This window comes from Strongylocentrotus purpuratus, unplaced genomic scaffold, assembly GCF_000002235.5.
Source record: "Strongylocentrotus purpuratus isolate Spur 01 unplaced genomic scaffold, Spur_5.0 spur5_contig_852, whole genome shotgun sequence".
NCBI classification, from domain to species: domain Eukaryota; kingdom Metazoa; phylum Echinodermata; class Echinoidea; order Camarodonta; family Strongylocentrotidae; genus Strongylocentrotus; species Strongylocentrotus purpuratus.
Genome location: NW_022145560.1, coordinates 1,072,501 through 1,097,120, shown reverse-complemented (window position 1 = coordinate 1,097,120; position 24,620 = coordinate 1,072,501). Strand labels below are relative to the sequence as shown.

The 24,620-nt window shown below is 38.2% G+C and overlaps 1 protein-coding gene across 3 annotated transcripts in view; it reads left to right on the top strand.

Annotated features, from left to right (window-relative positions):
• Positions 1–273: 273 nt before the first annotated feature.
• Positions 274–24,620, top strand: part of LOC588136 (lipoxygenase homology domain-containing protein 1) — a 62,458-nt gene continuing 38,111 nt past the window's right edge. For all 3 annotated transcript variants that reach the window (XM_030995284.1, XM_030995291.1, XM_030995277.1), the window contains exons 1-15: positions 274–424; positions 10,556–10,708; positions 11,708–11,854; positions 12,215–12,390; positions 13,237–13,362; positions 13,767–13,949; positions 14,109–14,283; positions 15,382–15,580; positions 17,208–17,395; positions 18,789–18,933; positions 19,696–19,798; positions 20,044–20,167; positions 20,597–20,847; positions 21,922–22,057; positions 23,942–24,189. In XM_030995284.1, coding sequence (XP_030851144.1) covers positions 10,585–10,708; positions 11,708–11,854; positions 12,215–12,390; positions 13,237–13,362; positions 13,767–13,949; positions 14,109–14,283; positions 15,382–15,580; positions 17,208–17,395; positions 18,789–18,933; positions 19,696–19,798; positions 20,044–20,167; positions 20,597–20,847; positions 21,922–22,057; positions 23,942–24,189 — 2,325 coding nt within the window. In that variant the 5' untranslated portion in view covers positions 274–424; positions 10,556–10,584. The remainder of the gene's footprint in view (positions 425–10,555; positions 10,709–11,707; positions 11,855–12,214; positions 12,391–13,236; positions 13,363–13,766; positions 13,950–14,108; positions 14,284–15,381; positions 15,581–17,207; positions 17,396–18,788; positions 18,934–19,695; positions 19,799–20,043; positions 20,168–20,596; positions 20,848–21,921; positions 22,058–23,941; positions 24,190–24,620) is intronic.

Below are 24,620 nucleotides of genomic sequence, written 5' to 3'. Positions count from 1 at the left end.
ATAGGGCTTCGTTATCCACATCAAGATCATCAACATCAGATTTTATTTCCTTTAAAAAAAATCCCGAAACACAGAAATTCCGTACCTGATCTATCTCTTCTTGTTTTATTCTTCTTTTATTTTCCCCTCCCTTTCCAGGTAACCCCCTTTCCAACCACCTGCCGATAATTTCATAAGATCACTTGTATAAATAATGCAGGTGCTGCTAATTGATCTGCGCATGCGCACTTCCTTAGCAACCTGCCCAAACGGTGGTTGTTATTATGAATAGCGTTTTTTCACACGTGAAAATCGGCGATCAACGCCTTTTGACTAAAACCACTGACTACACCTTCGGAAAGTCACATTTTGGATTAATTTCTGGGATCGTTATCAAGATATCTTAGTAGCATATACTTTGAAGAGAATTAGAAGCCCTTTTTCGGTAAGTAGACTGAAATTATGAGCGTGAAAATGGACTATAATGCGATGTTTAAGTTCGAACTTTGCGCTGATGTCGGTGATGATGCTCGTACACTGCACTGAGCTGAGTCGATAGGGTTTCCCTATTGCGGTTAGTGTGTGACTGACATCGAGTGAGATTCATGCGGAGATGGAGGTCATGCATTCGAATTGCTACCGGAGAGTTCCCGGGGAAATTGAGTGTATTGATCGGTACAAAGCAGCTGATCTCAGCAGGTCCCTATTGGCCCCCTTTCCCAAGCTGAGGTCATTGTAAATTTGAATGCAGATTCAAAATGAAGATGGTGTTTTTGTTGTTGTTGTTGGTGCATGTTGGAAGAGTTTTTAATTGAATTCCTGGCTGCATGGTCTAGACTAGTATATGCCGCTCATCCTTTTTGGCGCTTGTTCAGAAACCTATCCAAAATTTGACCTGCAACTCAGGTGTGGAGAACACTACTAGATTTCTAAAACATACCCCAAATGAAGTAAATATTCATCATAGGTCTATGTTTAAATAAAGATCATGAGTTAAAATTTGTTATGTTTATTAGCTGTTTCGTGTCAATTTTCTTGTTATTTTTTGAGTATTTTTCGGAAAAACATTGATATTAGTATAGATCTCTACACCAAGTCAAACGTCCATGGCGTGTATATTGTATGGGGAAGGTTGACAAATGTCATGTGGGTCTGGACACATGATGGCGTTTTTCTATCCACATCACATTTTCAGTTGGCAGCCTTAGGGGGGGGGGGGGGTGTGAACCCCTATAACCCCTTCACCCCTCTCGTAGATAAGCCACTGCCTCTACGTGTACATTTTAAATCTTAACAACAATGTAAAGGAATATGTCACTAGAAAAGGAAGCCCAGAATCTACCTCGTCCATTTCCGAAATTGACGCCTGGGGAATCAAAAGGAATCAATTATAAGCCAGTCTGCACTAATTGGCCTGGAGGGATTAGACCTCCCACAGAGTCCCAGAAAAAGAGGATCATGGGGGACCAACGGGCACCGCTTAGGCATTGTTTTCTATAGAGAGGGAGCAAGTAGCTATAAGTAGTGCAGTGGGGCTTTAAGATTGAAGAAGAGAACTTCTGAGATGAGAAATGTATGCACAATGTAAAGGACGAAAGACAGATTCTAGGTTACATGTACATTACATGTACATGTACGTGTGCAAATATACAGATACACAGATCTTCAAAACATGAAGAGGTCCCGCTTTGTACATTTTTGAAATAAACACTCCTACAGCGATGGAGGTGCTATATAAATAGCCTTTGTTCCCCCTTTTCAAAGAATACTTCATCCTGTGTATCATGGAGTGCACTGCTTGTCCATGAATGAATAATGATTTCATAACTTTCATGAGCACATATCCAGTATTTTGTCTCTGTGTATTTCACAATTTGTTCTGCAATGATCTTTATCTGCTCATGCTCATACTGCAACCGTGAACTGGCTTATTACATGTACATGTATCTCAAGGAAAGGTTGACAGTGACATGTTTATAGTGCGTCTTCCCCCTAGCTCACTGTCGTCAAATCATCTTAGGGTTTCAGGATGATTGCAGCGGCCTGTAATTCTTGAGTACACTGTAGGCCTGTCTTCATCAACTCGAGATTGCCAAATATCCCGCTATTTCACCTATCCCGATCGCAAATTATCCAGCTAATTTGCCTCGTCATCAGCCCACAGTACAAATTAGTGGGATATTTGGTCAGGATAATTTCACAAAAAATCTTGGTCTAGTTTGCAAAATATCCAGCTTGTTCCCAAATAGCTGGATAGTTTGCGCCCGTCTTCATCAGACCGAAGTTCGGAGTCAAATATCCCGATCCCATCATGCACTACGATTTCCTGTTTACGTTGTACAGCGCAGGTAAAATCTTGAATCCGCACGCTGGTCGTACAGTCATGCAGTCTCTGAAGTAAGCATGCGTCAATCTCGAGATTATTTTTCGAGCTAGTTTGTGATGAGCGTATCGGTCTGGAAAAGACGCGACTTTTAGCATCAGGATAATATCCAGAGTCTGAAAATAGCGGGATATTTGGCAATCTCGAGCTGATGAAGACGAGCCTTGTGTGTACATGTACATGTAGAAAGGGGTGTCTCGTATCTTTCAACTTGTTTTCTCCCCAGGCGTAAATTTGGGAAATTGATGAGGTAGATTGTGCCTGGCATCCAATTTCACTCTCCTTAGTTACAGATAAAGAAATAAAAAAAGGAAAGAGAAGGTACTTGCTCATTCTCTTAAGACAGTGAAACCTGTCAAAAAGGGAGACAAGAAAAATGGTCTTTATAGGCAGGCTGTCTTTATGTACAGGCTCCTTTAGTAGTACAATGTTTGTGTTTCTATTTCTCTTTCTTTTGCTCTTTTAAAAGTCATCTTTCTTCTCCTTCCATTTCTTCTTCTCTTTCTTTTTATATTTGTCTTTCTCTTTGTCTTTGTCTTTCTCTTTCTCTTTTTCTTTCTCTTTCTCTCTCTCTTTCTTTTTATACATGTATTTGTCTTTGTCTTTCTTTTTATATTTGTCTTTCTCTTTCTCTTTCTCTTTCTCTTCCTTTTTATATTTGTCTTTCTCTTTGTCTTTGTCTTTCTCATTCTCTTTGTCTTTCTCTTTCTCTCTCTCCTCTTTTTTCTCTTTCTCTTTCCCTTTCTCTTTCTATTTCTCTCTCTATTTCTATTTCTCTTTCTCTTTCTCTTTCCCTTTTTCTCTTTCTCTTTCTTTTTATCTTTCTCTTTCTCTTTTCCTTTCTCTTTCTCTTTCTTTCTCTTTTTCTTTCTTTCTATATGTACATGCACATGTACAGACCTGCTTCATTTTTAACCGTAAATGGATAAAAAAAAAAAAACCCAAATGATAGGCTCTGTATAATTACAAAACAATTTCATGGGTACCGGTATTTGTTTTTAATAAAATTAATACAATTAAACATGCTTTTTGTTTGTATAACATTGCATGCATACAAGCTGCACAATGTGTACATTGGTATCAGTATTCATAGCAATAATCAATGAGTCTTATTTTTCTATTGATGGAAATTATTCTAGGGTAGATATAGCCTGTAGGCCTACATTTCTCACTGTAACGGCAGTAGACTCTCTTACATTGTAAAGTTGCACACATCCATGCACATGTATAATACACGATCAGCCAATAGTAAAACACTTGGACCGTCCCTCGAACCAGTAAACAGATACCGCATTTGCCGGCGATAAGGCCCCTGCGCCGCATAGGCTGCACCCCCAACTTTGACATTTTGTAGAGGAAAAAAAAAAAAAAACGGACTAAACAAAATAATCGTGATTTTCTCCAAGCTATTGTCCCTCTGGGGGTCAAATTTCATCTTTATATACATGTATATTTAACAAACTATACCTCATTTTAAAGCTGAAACTATGAAGTTTATGAATCTGATAAAAAATTAAAAAATTAATCAAAATACGAAGAGTGCCAAGGTCACGAACTTCGATTTTTATTAATTAGCGTGACGTACGGGACAATACATATTTATTTTTGTATCTCGTTTGAATTATTTGTTTAAAATTAAATATCTCAGGAATTGTAGACCATCATGCTAGAAAATAGGAAAAAAAATATAAAAACTTTCAAAAGTAATTAATTATGCAAATGAGGTAGGTTCCAAAGTGTGATGTCCCGTACGTCACAATTTGATCATAATTTGTTTAATTTTAATTATGAAAATATTTTTTTTTTTTAAAGATATTCTAGGAAGTTCTAATTTAGATGAATACCTAACAAAAAATAGGTTTAACCAAAATTACAAAAATTCTGTGTTGATTGTAATCAAATTAAGAAATGTGACGTACAGTACGGGACAAGTGTGTGACGTACGGGACAACCCCATATACATGTAAAACCAATGCAAGATGTGAAAAAGGAAATGACCAAAAGGAGAATACTGTACATACTGTGTTAGGAAACTTGTTGTATACAGCGATATATGAACATTCCAACCGGGTCCCTTCTAGGAATTTACTTGTTTGTACTGTGTGTGTGTGTGTAATTGGGTTTTTACAGACGTGTATCAATCAGATATGATTATTTACGTCTGGGGACCGACCTTTAACGTCACCATCCGAAAGACGTGACTCAGTTTCGAACCTGCGTCCTCGGCTGAATCAGTTTGTAACTTCCACATTTTAGCTGGATTACAGGCGCACGCCACAACGCCTAGTACTGAATTTGATGTAATTAGTCTTCAAGCCAGACCCCTGGTATTATCAACTTCAATTTGCCAGTTGATGTCCCCAACATTGGCAGGATGCTAAATATGTAAATCATAATAGTGTACTAGTTCCTGGAATGAGTCTAATGAAATTGGTAGTAGATGGCAGTTGTAAAAGCCAGCTTCCGGTGCATCTACTAGATGCACCGGAAGCTGGCTTTTACAACTCATAGATGCTTTAGGTAAGAATCTTAGCACATGGTATCAAGCTCGATCTCCATTTTATGAGAGTTTTTTTTAAAATTCTATTTAAATGTCATATACAATTTTATACATATATGATGGTAAAGGATTACAGCATACACTGTACACGTAATGGAGCCAGCTTGGGAACTTTGATCTCCTAAAAACTAAATCATAACTTTTAAGGAAGGATAGCCTTTTTGAGTATTTCACACTCTCACCCACTTAAGATTTTTATCACTTTTACACCCATGCATTTTTGTTGATTTTGCTTTAATCTATAGAATTGTGGAAAAGGTCACACAAACCTTTAGGGTTTTAATTTCTTACATGTATCTGGTGGTGTTAATAAGATGTCTTTAATCAATACAAAATACATTCAAGATTTATATTTTTGTATCCATCTTTCACAAACATGTAGGCTACATTAATGTACATCAAAATTCTTGAATATATGACAGCAACATATACATGTTCTAATCTGTGATAAAAGGATTTAAAAAAGACAATATGTTCAGCATTATCTTTGAATTCCTTCAAAATTCTATGATATTACTATCAAGTAATTCAAACAAGCTATGAAGAAAAGACTTCATATTTTTAATGTATCTTTGTTCACAAACATTTAGAGCATAAGAAATCTGAAATGTTCGTTGACAAAATATGATGTGCCGAGTGTGCCCGTGTTCCAAACAAGTTTAAATAAAAGTTTTCAAGTTCAAGTTCATCTTCTTCATTAATTATTATTTTAAAACATTTACATGTAGCACTGTTGAATGGAATGGATAAAAGAAATGAGAAAAGAAGCATGACTGCACATGATACATTGTAGATGGGTAAATGGAATTAAAATGGTAATATAGTGTGTATGAATATATTAATTCAATTTGTATTGATTTACCCCATAAATTAACACAGAGGATATTAAGTGATGGTCAGAGGATCTAATTGGGTTCTAAAACACTCTAATTGTCACTGATTTAAGTTAAAATTATTCACATTTAACAAATTTTGACAAAAATTCTTCATTTCAATGCATTTTCCCATAGGGAAAAGTTGTCCCGTATGTCACATTATGTACAAACATTTATGTTTTGGTATATTACATAACAACGAAAGGTCAGAAAAATATGGTAATAGTTGTGATTAATGCTTGATTCCATAATGAATTAAGATATCATTACCATAAATCTCATAACTTAATAAATTCAGAGAACTTTTATGATGAACTTATTTTTGAAAAAGTCAGATATTCTCTGGTCCCGTACGTCACGCAGCACATTAATTACATTAAAAATTAATTTATGAATTGGTCAGAACTAAAACTTTCCACAAATGAACTAGCCCATAATAGCCACAGACTCATACCAAAAGATAGCCATATAAATAATGTAATCCATTGTTATTTCTTGTTTAAAGTCTCTGAATGTCCCGTACGTCACAAAGCAAATAGCTTGGACCTGCCCTAGAACACTATTTTTTCTACAAGCTGATACCAAATTCATCAATATTCTTATAAATTTCCAAGAACTTTACCTCGAAATGATCGTAATTTAGCTTCATCGATTTTTAAGCTACATGTAGTATTGTATTGCATGCAGATTTGGTATCTCAATAACAGTGAAAAAAATACACGGGGGCTCAGGGCGAAATAGCCCCCGAAATGCCCAAAAGAGCCCCCGAAAATCAGAAAAGAGCCCCTTTAAATTTGCATAGAGTTCAATGTAAAACAAATTTTAGAATGTTATTTTCATGCCGGCAAGGTCGAAAAGTAGCCCCCGAAAAATAAATATTAATTTTTTCCCTGCTCAATAACCTGGAACTCCTAACCCCCTGTACTTGAGAATTGTCATGCTACATGTACATGTATTACAATATTATTATAAAACTTGAGCCCTTACCCAGATTTTTCATTTGACCGTTTCATGGTCAGAAAAACAAATATCACTTAGAGTTAGATGGGTTATTCTACTGCGCAATTAGAATTAAGTCGGATGCAGTTAGATGAATTAAAATTGATGACTACCGGTAAGTTCTTATGCTCCAAAGAGGGACAGAGACAGGGAGAGACAGAGAGACAGAATGAGATGGAGAGATATAGTGAGAAAGAAAGAGAGAGTGAGAGCGAGAGAGAGAGAGAGAGAGAGAGAGTGATAGAGAGCGAGAGAGAGAGAGACAGATAGTGAGAGAGAGTGATAGAGAGAGATAGTGATACATGTATACACCTGTATATAGCGAGGGAGAAAGTGATATCGAGAGAAAGAGAGAAAGAGTGATAGTGAGAGAGAGAGAGAAGAACATATAGGCTGTCAATATATTTTCAGCCCACTTTTTAGTTAGACAGACATTGTATACTCTGTACCCTATGCAATATGTACTAATAGAACTACAGGTGCATCTTTAATATTACAAGATGCGTGGACAAATGTTGCAATCATCTGCAGGTGAGAAGAAGCTATTTTAGGACTGCATTGTACATGTAGTATACATGCAATATTCAATGACGATTGTCGTACCTTGAGCCTGATTGCTTGAACAGAGCGTGATGCGTACCTCATTGATTAATTGCCAATGGCATTCACCGGTGTGTTCCACTGTTGTCATGACGATTGATTAGTGGATTGAAGGGATGGTGGGTTGGTGTTCTTGTTGCGTTCTCCAGGTCAGAGAAATAGAGGGGATTACACATGCTCTAATAATTGGCTTTGTACATTAATAATCTACGTGTAATTATACCTAATGTAACCAAAGTCAATACATTCATTTATGTGAAGTGCCTTAGTACCAATTATTTCATTCACCTACGCTTTTCAAAGGCTTTTCCTGCCTTGAAGACCATCCTAAATCCCCTTTTAAAAAATTTCTCAGGAGTCCAAAGAGAGGGAGAGAAAAAAATACACCCCCTTTTTATTATGTTATACCACCCTCTTTTAATTTCTCAAGGATCCAAAGAGAGAGAGAGAGAGAATTTTTTTTTTTTGAGTGAGAAGTCAAATAAACCCTTTTTTTTTTACAGTTTAGCGGGCCTGACTTTGTCATGCTAAAAGTACCCCTTTACCGGACATTTTGGAAACACGAATGCGGTCCCTCTGACTTCGGAGTGGGGGGGGGGGGGCACGGGCCAGGGACTATGGGTTTGCTGCTTCAGAAACTTTTGCACACACATAATGTATGTACACAGATGTAAAACCAAATCTAGTGTCAGCGAATTATGATGCAATACACATGGATAATGACTACAATGTATGTAGGTTACAACATTAGAATAGCCTTGCTTTATTGACTGGCAGGTACAGTACACAATTTACACTGTACATGAACATATACCCAGAAGTGGTCAAGAATTCCTCTTGAAGAGCTCGGTTGAAGAAAGTGTTTTGTTTTTCTCTCCCTCGATCTCTTTCAGTGAAAAAATTCACGGGGGCTCAGGGCGAATTTGCCCCCGAAATGGCCAAAAGAGCCCCCGAAAATTAGAAAAGAGCCCCCATAAATTTGCATAGAGTTCAATGAAAAACAAATTTTAGAATGTAATTTTTATGCAGGCAAGCTTGAAAAGTAGCCCCCGAAAAATAAATATTAATTTTTTCCCTGATCTCTTTGGACTCCGAAGAAATTTGAAAAGGGGATTTAGGGGGTCTCCTTGGCAGGAAAAAACCTGTGAAAAGCGCAGGTGAATGAATTTTTGTTTTTTAAGGTTTCAATATTACAGCATATTACAGACGCTGATAACATGTAGGGCCATGCAGATTTGGCAGATTTGGCATTGTTAAACAATGCCCTTAATGACAAAAAGCATTTTTAAAGTTTACATTTAGAGGACTAACTAATACCCCACATAATCTACATGTGAGCTCTGTATCAGGGACTTATAAATTCTACTTAATAGCTCCCACACTCTCATCAAACCTTAAGAGCATCGATCGATAATGGTATCAATTTAGCACGATTCAAAATAAATCAGGCATTATGGTGTTCTTTTACTAAAATAGGATACAATAATGTTGAATGAAGTCTTATCTCATCATTCCTGCGTCATCTCATTCATAGCAAGCTGGTTTGGGAATCAGCCTTCTCTTTTATCGCCATGACGACGGAGCATGAGAGGCTTATTGGCGTGCGTAATGGAAGAGGCCTGTGTTTTGATGGTCTTTGAGTGCATGGGATGCGCGCTACTTTTGTGTTTGGACAGGCGTGTTATTGGTTGGTGTTATTTAACACAGTGTGAAAGGGAAGGTGGGTGTGGGGGGGGGGGGTGGTTGTGAAGGAGCTCTAGAGAGAGGCCGGAGAAGAGGGGAAAGAAAGAGTAGTATTTGGGGAGAAAAGGGAAGATGATGTGTGTGCATGCAGAGAGATGAGATGGGTATCTGCTTAAATCAGCTGGTTGAGCGAGAGAGACAGAGGGAGAGAAAGAGAGAGAGAGAGAGACAGAGGGGGGGGGGGGAGGGAGGGAGGGAGAGAGAGAGAGAGAGAGAGAGAGGGAGAAAGACAGAGAGAGAGAGAGAGAAACAAAGAGACAAACAGGGAGAGAGAGAGACGGACAGACAGGGAGAGAGAGAGAGAGAGGGGGGGGGGGGGGGAGAGAGAGAGGGATGGGGTGAAAGAGATGTTCATGTAAAAGCCAGATGAGAGGGGGAGGAGATGGGGAATAACTAACACTGAGGAAGATGTGAGAGAAGCGGGATGGGGAGGAGGAGGAGAAAGTATGAGTGGAGAATGATGAAGCATGCTGTTTAACTTTTTGTCTTTGGAGTTACATGTACATTAGTTTGGATAGGTGTGTTACCTGGATATTAAAAGAACATTAGATGGGTTGAGAGAGACTGGGGCCGAAGGAGGGGACATGTTCACCTGTATAGCCAGCTCTCAAATTGATGATAATAGTAACATTATGATGAATTGATGATAATAATAATAACGATGATAGTCATGAAAATGATAATGATGAGAATAAGTATAATTATAATAATGATAACATTGCTTGATGATAATATTGACAATAATACAGTGTAGTAAAAATATTAAAGGTAATACAAAGTTTTGGTTTGGGGTCATGAAATTGGTTCAAATGAACATAGTGGAAGCATGTGCGATCCTACAATATTCAATGATCGTTGTCGCAGTTGAAATCGAGTCTAAAGTTATTAAATTGTAGATAATAAACTCTAGCTGTATAATAAACTGTATAGCTCCCTCTCAAGGTCAAGATATTAATTATGCTATAAAACAATGTTGCTTGACTAAAATCGACCGATTAGCTATTCCTGTTTGGAAATTATATATCACAGCTATGCGCCTTGAGCATCTCTAGAGATGGATATGTTGCGCTTTATAAATATTGTTATTATTATTATTTTATTATTCTGAGAATTTCATGGTCGCAGCTACCATTGTACGGCAGGAGGCACTATTTGAAATCTATCAAAATTTACCGGGAGCACCAGTAAATTGTTGCATTCAATTTTTCTCGAAAACAGAAGTGTTTTAGGGGCTACATTTTCTAGTGCTTATAATACATCTACAGGGGCCTCCAAATATATCAAAATTGTAAAGAATCACCATCCACCCAATTTTCAAAATTTCCCAAAACTTTGTATTACCTTTAATCAGACCGTTTTGTATGTCAGTCCTTGAACTCTTTGTTTCTCTTTCCCTCCTTGTAATTCTCCTTGCAGTGACAGGGTAGGACAGGGCCGGGACCAGGATGCATAACTCAGAAGCAGTCAGGTCCAGCATGGTCCAGAACCCTACCTGGGCTAGACCTGTTCCTACGAGAGAGCCACACCCTCCATTTGCTGTGGATAGACCAAGACCAAGACCACATTCAGGTAATCAACTGTTGTGTACACTGTAGTTTCTTTTGATTCTACGATCATGGAGATGATGATGGTGATGATGATGATGATGATGATGATGATGATGATGATGATGATGATGATGATGATGATGATGATGATGATGATGGTGGTGATGATGATGATGATGATGATGATCATGATGGCGATCATGATGGTGATGATGACATTATTTTTATCCCCTCGCCGACGAAGTCGGAGGGGATGTAGAAACGCTGCCAGCCGTCCTTCCTTCCGTGCGTGCGTGCGTCCATAACAAATTTGGTTTCCGATCGATAACTTTAGTGATGTTTGACAAATTTTAATGAAATTTGATATGAAGGTTCATGGTATCAAAACACAGCCCAAATTTGATTTTGGAGTATGTAGGTCAAAGGTCATAGCTCATTAAATATGCGAATCTGGTTTCCATTCGATAACTTGAGTAATATTTGACAAATTTTAATGAAATTTGATATGTAGATACATGGTATCAAATCACAGCCTAAGTTAAATTTTGGAATATGTGGGTCAAAGGTCATAGCTCATTAAATATGCAAATCTGGTTTCCGTTCGATAACTTGAGTATATGTTGGACAAATTTTAATGAAATTTGATATGAAGGTACAACTACTGTACATGGTATTAAAACACAGCCTAAGTTCAGTTCAATTTCAATGCTGATGATAATGATGATGCTGGCATTCTTAATGATGATGATGGTTATGATTACCAGTAATGATTGTCTTATTTACCCATGGTAATGTCATCAGTATTACATCGGTAAGACACATGTTATTCTAGTTTGTGCTGATTTCATGGTTTTCACTTGCGATTTTTTACTCTTGTGGAGCATAGGCCGCACCCAGACTTTTTGATATTTTCTCTTCCGAAATTACTGTGGCCTTTACGCCAGCAAATACAGTACATATCTTCTTTCTGAGGTCATGGTGTATCGAAACTCACTTTTTTAATATGATTTGTTCATTACAGCACCCATGAAGAGGCCCACCGTGGGAGGCAAGCCAAACTGGCGCGATGCCCGATCCAACGATTTCACCAAGCAGCAACGAAAGTTCAACCTGTCGTTACGTCACACAAGCAACGATAGTCAGATGAGCAGAATAGCGCCCTATGCTGGTAAGAAACTGGTTGAAATCCTTGCAGTTACAGTAACAGTGACAGTGTAATAGCTCTACTTGAAATCAGTAACAGTGTAAAAGTAACAGTGACAGTGTATCAGCTTTACTTGAAATCATCAACAGTGACAGTGTATTACAGCTTTAATTCAAAACAGTGACAGTGTAACAGCTTTACTTGAAATCAGTAACAGTGACATATTGCTTTACTTGAAATCAGTAATAGTGACAGTGGCTCAGTGGCTGCCGGGATCACAATCAATTGGGCAAAAAGAATTTCCATTTTCGGTTTAACTTAATAAAATTTGGAGTGGACTTTAAAAAGATTATTATTATTATTCATATTATTATTATATTACAGCAAGAAGATTAGACACACTGAGTTCCGATGCACGAATGCGAGCCGTCGTCTACCCCCGGGTAGAGAACGGCCGTAAGATAGCACTGCCTGAATACAACTCCTTTAGCGATCCACATCTTACTGAGTACTATGCCAAGAAGTTTGGTGTGCAGCTGCCCAAACCACCTCCAGGAATGGTAAGTAAATATTAATTTATATATTTATTCATTCATTTAAAGTCCCACTGTCCTACTTGTAGCTACTTGCTCCCTCTATTTAGAAAACTTCCCCAATCGGTGCCTGTTGGTCCCCATGATCCTCTTTTTCTTATGTTAGTTGAGAGCTGAGTTAATGAGATAGCCACCTGTCAGTGACCTCGCTGTGTGGTCTAATCCCTTCTGGCCCAGTAGTATTGACGGTCTTTAATAATAATAATAATAATAATAGTGGGTTCTTGTATAGCGCTCATGTCTGTCAGACTTTGACACTCCTGGCGCTCCCGATTTTTTACCCTGGCTTTAGCACCGCTGCCATTAGGGCGCTCTAGCATTTCAAGGAATTTATGTGTGTGTATATATGGACGGATGGATGAATGTTGGTAGCTATCTATATTAAATGCATAATTATTGATTAATTAATTTATTTATTCATTTATTTAATGTGTGTATATTATGGACAGATGGATGAATGTTTGTAGTTGTCTATCTTATGCATAATTATTAAATAATCAATTTGTTTATTCATTTGTTTAATGTGTGTATATGGACGGATGGATAAATGTTTGTTTATTAATTGATTAATTGATTTATTCATTTGGGCATTAATTCATTTCTTCTTTTATCCTTAAACATCAACAGTGGTATTAATAGGCAGGTGGTCTGTATGTACAGATTCCTATAGTACAAGATCCAACGAGAAACTATATTCAAGGGAAACGAAAAAATGTGGTCTATACAGATAGATGGTCAATATAAACAGACAGATGGTTACTAAAGCAGGTTTGACTGTATGTGCTAATGCTTTTATCACTTTCATATCTCCAGAAAAAGAGACCACAAAGTGCAAGCAGTCGTCTTGGCAACGGCAGACCCAAGGGGTCAGGACCTGAAGTGACCTATCAGGTCAAAGTTCAAACTGGTGACAAGAAGAATTGCGGCACAACAGCAACTGTAAGCATCATTTTCACTTAAGAAATTAGTAATGAAAATATTAATAATCTGGATATATATGCAGTGCTTAAGACGAAATACATACAGTCTCTAAGCGCTTTGCAGATATTATTACCCCAGTCATAGGATTCATTCATGCACAATGTGCACCATCTCCCCTCCCTCGGGAGTATTCCTACCATATGGTCACCGTGAGGGCATATGGAAATAAGAAACACAAAGGCTATTGTCATCATACCAGGTCATTTCTCTCCTGGGTACGGAGTTTCAAATGTAGATTAATGTCTTGTCAAAGGACATTAGGATAATTTGCAATCGGGATAGTTCAAATAGCGGGATATTTGGCAACCTCGAGCTGATGAAGATAGGCCTATTGAGATTGTCATTGTGGTTGTCATTCACAGGTCACCATACAGCTCAAAGGCAGCAAGGGCAAAATGCCAAAGAGGAAACTAACCAACACATCAAAGAACAAACAGTCTAAGACAAACTCCGGACTGCCGTCGGTCAAATTCAGCCGCAACTCAACCAAGACGTTCAAGATAAAGAGCCAGGACCTAGGTGAATTGAAGTCTCTGACCATTGAGGTAAGTGATGTAGCTCTCTCTCTAAGTGCCATATCGATTGACTTTGGCGGTCATGCTGTTCCACAACCCTCGGTTCCTAGCCTTCTCTATTAGCACCACTCCCAGTTCTTTCCCAGAAGTAATTTACCATTCGTGTATGTCTCATATTATTTTTTTTAGCATGATGGTCTAGAGAAGAAGCAGGGCTGGTTGTTAGAGTCTATTGAAGTCACTCAGCTAACAAGCAAGAAGACTTGGATCTTTCCATGCAGTCAGTGGCTGTCATTGTTTGAGAGTGATTGTCAGCTCAGCAGAGAACTGAAGGCACTTGACGCCAAGAAATACGGAAGGACTGGTGAGTATTCAATCCCAATCAATTTGACTGGAGGAGCCTGGCCGGGGCCATAGAGGCCGCCCGACATCAGCATGGGCGATTTTGTACAAGTTGGGCGGGATACAGGAGGGGGTCGTTCGTGTGGCGGCTGCGCAGCTCTGCCGACCTACGTTAGAATTTAGAAGCCCAAAATGGTCTAAAATCGTTGGATTGGCGCCCGAATATCAATTGAATGTTTACTGATGCCCGAGCAATCTACAGGCGACCTGTTTACGAGCTCTGCGACCTCAGAATCGCCATTGGAAAATCTCCGAATTGGGAGCAGGTTTCGGTGCCCTGTGAACGTCGGCCGACCCCTAAAAAACGCGGCGGAGCCTGCAGTGATCGAGCAGAGCAGGCGAAAATGCCCTTTTGAGTTTGCAGAGAAGTCATGCGGGCTGCGTTTTGGATATGTGACGGCCCCTTTAATATGCAAACATTCCTTGAGAAGATTAGCTTTGTCCGTAGTTATTGCAATAAATAAAGTTTTACATAATTCTGTAGACATAGCCACTTTCTGAATCTTGAACAATAACCCATCAGAATTAGAATCATCAATTGAATTGATTTACTGTAAAAGTAGAAATATTTGCGGTACATTAATTTACGTGGATTTCGCGCTAAGATCGACAAGTGCAAATTTGAGAGCTAGTGAAAATTTATGCATGACTTCTTATGAGTGTATGAACAGGCTGAATTGCGTGCAACACGAATGTAAGAACCTGCGAATATGTTTTGGGGTCGCTCAGCACGAAAAAATAAATCACGCAAAAATAGTTTACAGTACATCATTACCATTTATTACTAAAATATATATATTATACATGAAGAAATATGATAAAACATATTTGGAGGGGTCAGTGACACAAAGACGTAACTCCATTTTGGCCATTTTGAGAAAAAGTGGTTATTGTTTCACTAGCCATTGACTTCAATGCGGGTATTGGGTGGAGTTAAGTCTTTGTGTTTCCTGGAAAGTCCACATTTTTCTAAACATTTTGATATCAAATACTAATTTTGGCAAAATATGGAGTTACGTCTTTGTGTCACTGAACCCTCGATTTATTATTTATGTTTCAGTGTATGAGGTCGTCACAGTAACGGGAGACAGAAAAGGGGCGGGGACGGACTCCAACGCGTACATCACTCTGTACGGTATCCGAGGTACGAGTAAGAAGATGCAGCTACCTACCAAACCAGGGACTAACCCGTTTGAGAGAGGGACCAGCGATATCTTCCAACTCAAATGCAACAATGTGGGTCCTCTCAAGAGAATAAGGTAATAATATACAAATAATACACAGCAGTGAGGGCATAAGTTAGAATTACCCACACGAGTTACCTTTGGAGTGTTTCAAAGGTACAGAGAGTGGGTAATCTTATTAGTGTCTGAAAAAAATGATGTGTATTATTTGTTTCATAAGATAATGTTTTTTTTAAAAATGATGTTTTATAATATGATTTTGATAATGACCGGTCATTATCCAAATTACGCATTAGGAAAAACAAATTGCTGGTCATGTTTACGCTCTCAACCAATCACTTGATTAAGATACACGTCATCATCTTATAATTTATGATATTCACCGGTTATGAGGGAGATCTATTTCATCATGAAAATGAAGGAAGGGAGGAAGCCCTAAATATCTTTCTCACATGTACAGTAAAGCCTTGAATCTAGACCGTGTTTGAGAAGAATATTGATTAATAATGTTTGACATGTCTGTCTATGTTAGTTTTTTGCTTGGGCAACATATCTGATACTTTAATTAAATAGCACTTGGTTATCTTTAATACCATTTATGATAATGTATTCAGTATTCAAAACATGTATTACATGTATGTATTCTTGTTAATATAATGATTATTTAATTGAACATTACTTTTTACTTGTATGTACATTATTTATTTGTTCTTCTTTTTTTAGGCCATAAATATGTACATGTCTCTAAATGCATTGTATGTGAAGACTGGATATGGATATTTTCCATACCCTCAGATCAATATGGCTTTTAGTTTTGGCAACAATCCGAAAATGCCTCAAATAACTAAGTCATTCTGTAGATTCTTACGTAAAGGGGAGAATTCACCGTCATGCTTACCCTATGACTCTGCAGGTGGATCCACTAAAGAACACCGCCGTAGCTGACCCCCAGATGGGTACTTCACATTCTGCATAGAAACCTATCTGCTCCTCAATAACCATTTTCACCATTTTGATATAATAACTTGAATCAATTTTTATTCATCACGATTTCCTATACAAGTCAAACCTGCTTTAGTGACGACCTGTCCACAAGGACCACCTGTTTACAGAGACCACATTTTTTGTTTCCCTTGAAAATGGTTTCTCATTGAAACATTTACTAAAGGAACGTGTACATAAACAGAGATGCCAACTGTTCCGTTTTTGCCATATTTGTTCCGTTTTTTCGCTATGAATACGGCATTATGTTTTTTGTATGTTTTGTTACGTTTTTTTTTTTGTTGTTGTTGTTTTTTTTTTCTTAATTTCTGATCATGGGCTTTGTGTTGTAAGTGTTATATGCACCTATGTCTCCAAACGATGTAATCAGGATGGTGATACGGGCCCCAAACTGCGCACATTGCGAACAATCCATGTGTAATGTATGCACGTCGTGCTCCGATCCGGGTACGTATACGTGGTACTGCCGTTTTTTTCAAGCTGCTCGGTTGGGCGATATGTTAAGGTGAGAGATGTTTTCAAAAAACTGTTTTTTTGTCCCAAAATACTGTTTTTTGCTCGTAAGAATACTTTTTTTGGTTGAAGAAGGTTGGCATCTCTGCATAAAGACCACCTGCCTATAAAGACCACTTTCTTGGTCCCTTGGGTGGTCTTTATAGACCGGTTTCACTGTATTACAATTTACTTTTTTCCACTTCAGAATTGAGCATGACAACACTGGGTTCGGGCCTGGCTGGTTCCTTGACCGGGTGGTCGTGACCGACACCAACAACCCTAAGAGAGGCAAGTTCTACTTCCCCTGCAGCCAGTGGCTCGCCAAAGATGAAGCCGATGGGAAGATCTCCAGAGACCTCATCGGAAGCAGAGATCCACTAGCTGTCAGAAAAGGTAAGGGGGGTGTCTCACAAAGATCCTAAGTAGAGGTGCCGTGGACGAGTGGATATGTCACCGGACTGAGGATCACAAGGTCTGCGGTTCGAGTCCCACCGCGACACTAATGTCCTTTGGGAAGACATTGATCTACATTTGCTACTCTCCACCCAGGTGTTAAATGGGTACCTGGTAGGATGCAAATAATATATATATATATATCTGTAAAGCGCTTTGAGAGGGCCTTCGGTGCTGAAAAGCGCTTTATAAGTACCAGCTATTATTATTATTATTAACTTATCTATAAGTTGGACTTAACAATTATGGAAAGCCATTAGCATCTTTGAAAATATATTTTTGTACAAGTTATTTTAAAAAGCATAAAATGATGTGGAATTTATGAAGTCTAAAATACTACATGTATTTTTTGCTTTTGAACATATTTTATCCTAAGGCTACAAATGGCTCGCCTCAAACCACTCGACCAGGACGTATAGATAAATTCAACAAAAAATACAGACAAAAAGACACAATATCTTTCATGTATTTCTAACACTTGAACTATCAATACTTTTTTTACTTGTAAATGTTTACGCTAAATTGTTATTTCTCAATTAACATGAGAAAAGGAGGATCATGGGGTTCCAGTGGTCACTGATTATGCATTGTTTGTAATATAGAGGGTGCAAGTAGCTATAAGTAGTGCAGTAGGGCTTTAAGGCTTGTCTCCATTTATATCTGTCTGCAGCAGTCTCATCCTGAGTCTCGGGAATGGATAAGAGTGACCTTGTAATGTTTGCATTGACCTCCTCTGATTACTACGATATTGACAGACCTGCCAACCATTACGATTTAGTCGTATTTAGTACGATTTTTAGAAGCAAATACGACAGTATGATTTTCCTCAATAAAATACGATTTTCAAAAAAAAAAAAAAAACTATTTTTAAAAAAAAAATTTAATTTTTTTTCTATTTTTTAAAATAATTTTTAAAAATTTTATTTTGTGTGTGTGTGTGGCATTTTCAATGGCGAAATGCCTATGCTGTCCTATAAACCATCTCACATTGACAATTTGGGGATGTTCATTGGTTCATCGATCACACCAGTCGTGACGAAATCATGCATATTCAACCAATGATCCATAAAAAAATTCTTTCGGTATGTAGGAACTTTAAAGACATTGATCCGCGTAACAGTCCGTGTTTATTTTTAAGAATACAACTTTTGTCAGTAAAATACAACTTTTGGGATTAAAGAATACAGTTTTCGAACTCCAGAGGTTGGCAGGTCTGTATAACTCAATATCCATCAGAAGTGATGGAAAATAGAGATAAAATTGAAGAGAACATATTTGATTTCTAATCACTTGAACAAATTCACTTGTTTACTAATTGTTATTTCTTTCTCAGCTCACAAGTATAAGGTGCATGTGTTCACAGCCAGCAAGCGCAACGCAGGAACAGACGCAAACGTTTTCATCACCGTGTTTGGAGAAGGCGGGGATTCCGGGGAACACAAACTGGACAACTCTAAGAACAATTTCGAGAAGGGAAAGTAAGGAAGATGTAGAGATGTTCAAACATTGTTTCTGTCTCGTTGTATCTCATGACATTTTTACCCCTCCCCCTCCTCTTTCGATCCATCTCCCTTTTCTCTCCTTCGTTCAAATTACTATTATTATTGTCCGAAAATTTGGTTTCCGCTCGATAACTTTAGTAAAGGTTTACAGATTTTAATGAAATTTGATAGAAGGTACATGGTTTCAAAATGTAGCCAAAGTTCGATTTCGGAGTATGTAGGTCAAAGGTCATAGGTCATTAAATATGCAAAAATACCTAATTATATATTCAAAAATGTGGTTTTCATTCAATAAGTAATGTTATATTCAAATGTCACAGCTAATTAAATATACAAAGATTGCTAAGTATAGGCCATTTGTACTCAGCGAGGGGATGCTACGCTCTGGTTGACTTGGTGTATTTTCTCTTTCCTATTCCTTTCCATTTTCTCATGCATTATCTCCTTGTTCAAATACGTCTTTGAATATAAGATTCAAGTTTTATTTTATTCAATACTCGCAACCCTTACGGTTGAATTGTTACTGAATTTAAATATTTTTAAAAAAAACATGAAAAAAATTACAAACAGACTGAGGGAGCCAACAAAAAATCCAAGGAAAATATAATACAAAAATGTAAAATACAATTCCGAAAAGAAATGTACAATTATTATATAATATGTACATAATTTGTGTGTTTATCTCTTCAATGTAAAGCAACTTCCATTGTAATGAGTGTTCAATTCCTTGGTTTGTAGGGAGGATGAGTTTGTAATCGACTCCATCGCTCTTGGACCATTGCAGAAAGTCAGGATAGGCCATGACAACACAGGACCTGGTCCTGCTTGGTTCCTGGACAAGGTAACGGCCTGGACTTCATTCAAGTCCAGATTCAAATATATTAGATTTCTCATAAATTCCACATCAAGAACATGAACTCTCCTTGATAATCAAAAAATATGAATGATTTGAATCAACATTTTATGGCTTTTAAAGTAAGTCCTACAAAATATTTTCAGAGATGCTTACATCTTTTCATAATTGTTAAGTCCAACTTACTTCAACTTAGGATCTTTGTGAAACACCCCCCTGTCTCTATTCTCCAGATCATCATAGATGACTTAGAGCTAAATGCAACGTATGAGTTCCCCTGCGGACGATGGCTAGCTAGAGACGAAGATGATGGACTCATCACAAGGGAGCTCTACTTCGGAGGTCAGGGGTCAAAAGGTAAATCCAGTTGCTGTTTTGAGGAGCATCAGTGATCAACTCAGTTTTTTTAAAAGTTTATAAGACTGGTAAATGTTATGGGATGATCAACATTGGTGATTTCTTTCAATCTTAATGTTTATCAACAATTTGAACTAAATCAAATTGAAGGTATATTGTGATTTCTATTACTGTGATTTGTACCCTCTCTTTTGGGAAATCGTCTAAAAAGTTTAAAAGAATTTTACATTACGATTGTGTAGTGTACTTATTCAGCATTTACAATATCAAGTACATGGTTTATGTACTGTTATGAAAGAAATATTGAGTATATGTCAATTTTTCACCTTTTTCACCAAAGCAATGCACAAAATTGCGAATATGTTTACATTGAAAAAAAATTAATGTAGAATGAATTCAAATACTTCCTTGACTGTCTCTTTTTCACAGGTATTCCGTATGAGATACGCGTAACCACTAGCGACAAGCGGCAGGCCGGTACCGACGCACGCGTCTACATCGTCATGTACGGCGGTAAGGACGGAGAAGAGACGAGCGGTAAGGTCTGGCTTGATGGGAACTTCGATAGAGGGCGCACTGCTGTCTGTTCGGCGGAGATCGGATCGATGCTGAGCCCCCTCTCAAGGATCGATGTCGGTCATGATAACTCAGGCCCTGGGGCTGGCTGGCATTTAGACAGGGTAAGAGTGATGCTTGCTTGGTCGGTTTAAATTTTTTTTTTTTTTTTACCTGTGTGTGTGTATTGGGCTTTTACAGACGTGTATCAATCATATATTCTCTCGAGGCCGCCATCGATTTCAAGCTTCCTGCTCATGATGGCGGTCTCCTATGTTTTCTGTTATTTATCTTTTTTCATTGAAATTATATTTGTGTTTGTATGCATCTTATTTAATGCACTTAAAAATGTATAATTATGTAAAATGAAAAAATATTTGTTACTTTATGTATATGATTATGTTCTATTTTGAAAATGCAGAAATAAAAACAAACAAACAATATATAATTATTTATGTTTGGGGATCGACCGACCTTTAAACATAACCATCCAAAAGACGTGACACAGTTTCGCACCTGTGTGTTTGGCTGAATCAGTTTGTAACTTCCATTGTTAGCTGGATTACAGGCGCTCGCCACAACACCTAGTTGTTACCTGACTGCTAAGAAAGCATATCTATGCTTGTGAGTAAGCAACCAGGGGACCGACAGCTTTAAGTCCTCTCTGAGGGACTTGGTAATGAAGATTAATGTCTTACCCAAGGACACAGGTGCATCAATTTGGCTTTTAACCTGGGATGTCCCATCAGTTACAAGACTAACTTTGGCTTGAAATATTGGGATTTGTCTGTCTTTTATAATCCAGTCAGGTATTTAAATAATAAGTTTGACTCTGTAGGTTTAAAAAACATAATGTATCTGTAACCAATGGTTAGCTGATGATGAAGGAGACCGAAGAGTAGAGAGATAGTCGATAGAGATAATCGGGTAGAGCTTTAATCGTTTATTTACAGGTGTATGTCTCTCTCTTTGACAACTAACCCCCCTTCCTCTGAGACAAATAGTTCATTTGTAGATAACACTAATGATGCAGGACTAATTCTGATTTGAAATAGTGATTTTGACCTTTTTGTAATACAGTCAAATATTTTAAGAAAGAAGTTTTACTGTACATGTACATGAACGCACATTTGTCTGAATCCGATGATTACGAGAGAAACTTCCAAGTATGTCATTTATTTGTTACATCTAATTTCTAGGTTGCAATAGACTGCCCTGCAGCCGGTGTAGAGCAAACCTTTATCTGTAATCAATGGTTAGCTGATGGTGAAGGAGACCGGAGGATCGAGAGGACGCTCCAGGAAACCAAATCAATGAGAAAAACAAAAGGCAAACGTAAGTTATATCAAATAACACATTCTTGCATACATACAATTTTGTCAAATTCGTGATCAGGATTAATGAAAACGTGATGCTAAAATGTATTAGATACACAGCTGAATTCTGCAATTCAGTAAGTTTTCAGCCACAAGAATGGCTTCACAATCCACATAGTATGTTGTTTCACAGTGATAATATGTTTAACATACAGCATACTTTTCTTCGCATTTAACTCTGAACCTCCAAAATTCATAATCAGTTCAATTATTGAAAAGGATAGGGAAATTGATAAAATAGTCCAGCATTGAGTGAATGGATATATATACCTGGTTACCTGGTTGCCGCCGTCAGTTGCTGGCGATTGGCGACCACATCTGCACATCTTCTTGTTGTCTTTCTCCATTTGTTTCTATCCTGTGCTAATCTTTTAGCTTCTGAGTATGTGAGACCTGTCCATTCTTTGATGTTATCAAACCACTGCTTTCTCTGTCTGCCTCTCTTTCTTTTTCCTTCTACTTGGCTTTCTATTATTTGTGTTGCTAAGGGGCTCCCACTGCCACGCAGAATGTGTCCGAAGTACCCCATCTTGAGGCGGGCCACTTTTCCAAGGAGATCTCTTTCTGTGTTTAGTTCTTGTAGGACACTGAGATTGGTTCTTTTGTCCTTCCAGCTGATCTTGAGCATTCTCCTCCAGAACCACATTTCTGCTGCCATGATGCGATTTTCATCGGCTTTGAGCAGTGTCCAGCTTTCAGCACCATAAAGTAAAGCACTCCAAACCAGGGTTTTGACCAGTTTTATTTTCAGGCCGGTTGAGATGTTCCTGTCATTCCAAAGTACATGCAGGTCAACCATTCTCTTCTTCGCTATAGCTATTCTGATCTTTATATCAGTGGTACAGCTGGCATCGCTGTTCTTTGTAGATCCAAGATATTTGAAGTTTTCCACTTCTTTGACTGTTTCCCCGTCGATCTGGATGCTGCGATCGGTATCTGAGGTTTTACCAGCAACTAGGAGTTTGGTCTTTTTAACATTTAGATGTAAGTTGAGTTTCTTGCCGGCATTGTTTACTGCATGTGTGAGACTTACAATTCCATCTTTGGAAGATTCAATAAGTATATATATACACACAGGATAATATTTGTTGAGGTTTAATGCATTATATCAAGTAAGACTTCGCATCCCCAAATTCTAAGTTCACCCTGGTCATCAAAAAGTACATAATAATAATAATAGGCATTTCTATAGCGATGTCTATCTAGAAATTCTATTCCGAGGTGCATTTATTATTACCCCGGCTTTAGCCTAGCTGCCATTACAGCGCTCGAGCATTTCAAGGAATTGATTACTGCCAGGTACTCATTTACCTCATCTGGGTGGAGTGTGGCAAATGAAGATTAATGCCTTGCCAAAAGACAGCGCCGTGTCAGGGATCGAACCAAGACCTTTGAAATTCAAGGCAAGCGCTTAAACCACTAGACTAGGACAGTTGAAAGGGTTTTGGTTTAGCTCATCGAGTTAGAGAATAATGCGATTTGATCGCTTTTCTAGGTGCTGTTTGGAATGTAACCATTCACACCAGCGGCAGGTCAAACTTTTATCACACTATAATTTGTTGTTGTTGTCATGAACCTCACATCCCCAAATGTAAGTTCACCCTGGTCAAGCAAAATGACATACTCATTAGATAGATAGGACAGTTGGAAATTAGGTTTTTGTTTTTGGCTCGTCGAGCTGCGATTTGATCCATCCATCCAATGATAAATGACAAATATCAGTGACAAATCTGCTGATAGCCAATCAGAAGCAAGGATTTTAGTAGCTTATAACAAAAACTTGTCATTTGTCACTGATGACAAGTTTTGTGTAATGCCCCCCTGTTCTGTATCTCATTTCTAGGTGCTGTTTGGAACGTCACCGTTCAGACCAGCGACGTGTCAAACGCCGGCACCGACGCCAAGGTCTCCATCTGTCTCTATGGCGACAAGGGCAAGTCGGACGAGGTGGAGCTGGAGAGTCAGAGCGATACCTTTGAGCAGGGCGAGAGCGACACCTTCAAGATGGAGTTAGCGCCCGTCGGTAAACCCTATAAGCTGAGAGTGTGGCATGATAATGGGGGTAGAGGGCCTGGCTGGCATCTAGAGAAGGTTTGTTAGATTTCGTCTCTATATGTCTCTCTCTGTCTCGCTTTGTCTCTCTTCCTCTCTCTGTGTGTCTCTCTGTCTCTCCTTGTCTCTGTCTGTCTCTCTTTGTCTCTGTCTGTCTCTCCTTGTCTCTGTATGTCTCTCTTTGTCTTTCTCTGTCTCTCTTTGTCTTTCTCTGTCTCTTTCTGTCTCTCTTTGTCTCTCTCTGTCTCTCTTTGTCTCCTTTTCTCTCTCTGTCTCTCTCTGTCTCTCTTTGTCTTTCTCTGTCTCTTTCTGTCTCTCTTTGTCTCTCTCTGTCTCTCTTTGTCTCCTTTTCTCTCTCTGTCTCTCTTTGTCTTTCTCTGTCTCTTTCTGTCTCTCTTTGTCTCTCTCTGTCTCTCTTTGTCTCCTTTTCTCTCTCTGTCTCTCTTTGTCTTTCTCTGTCTCTTTCTGTC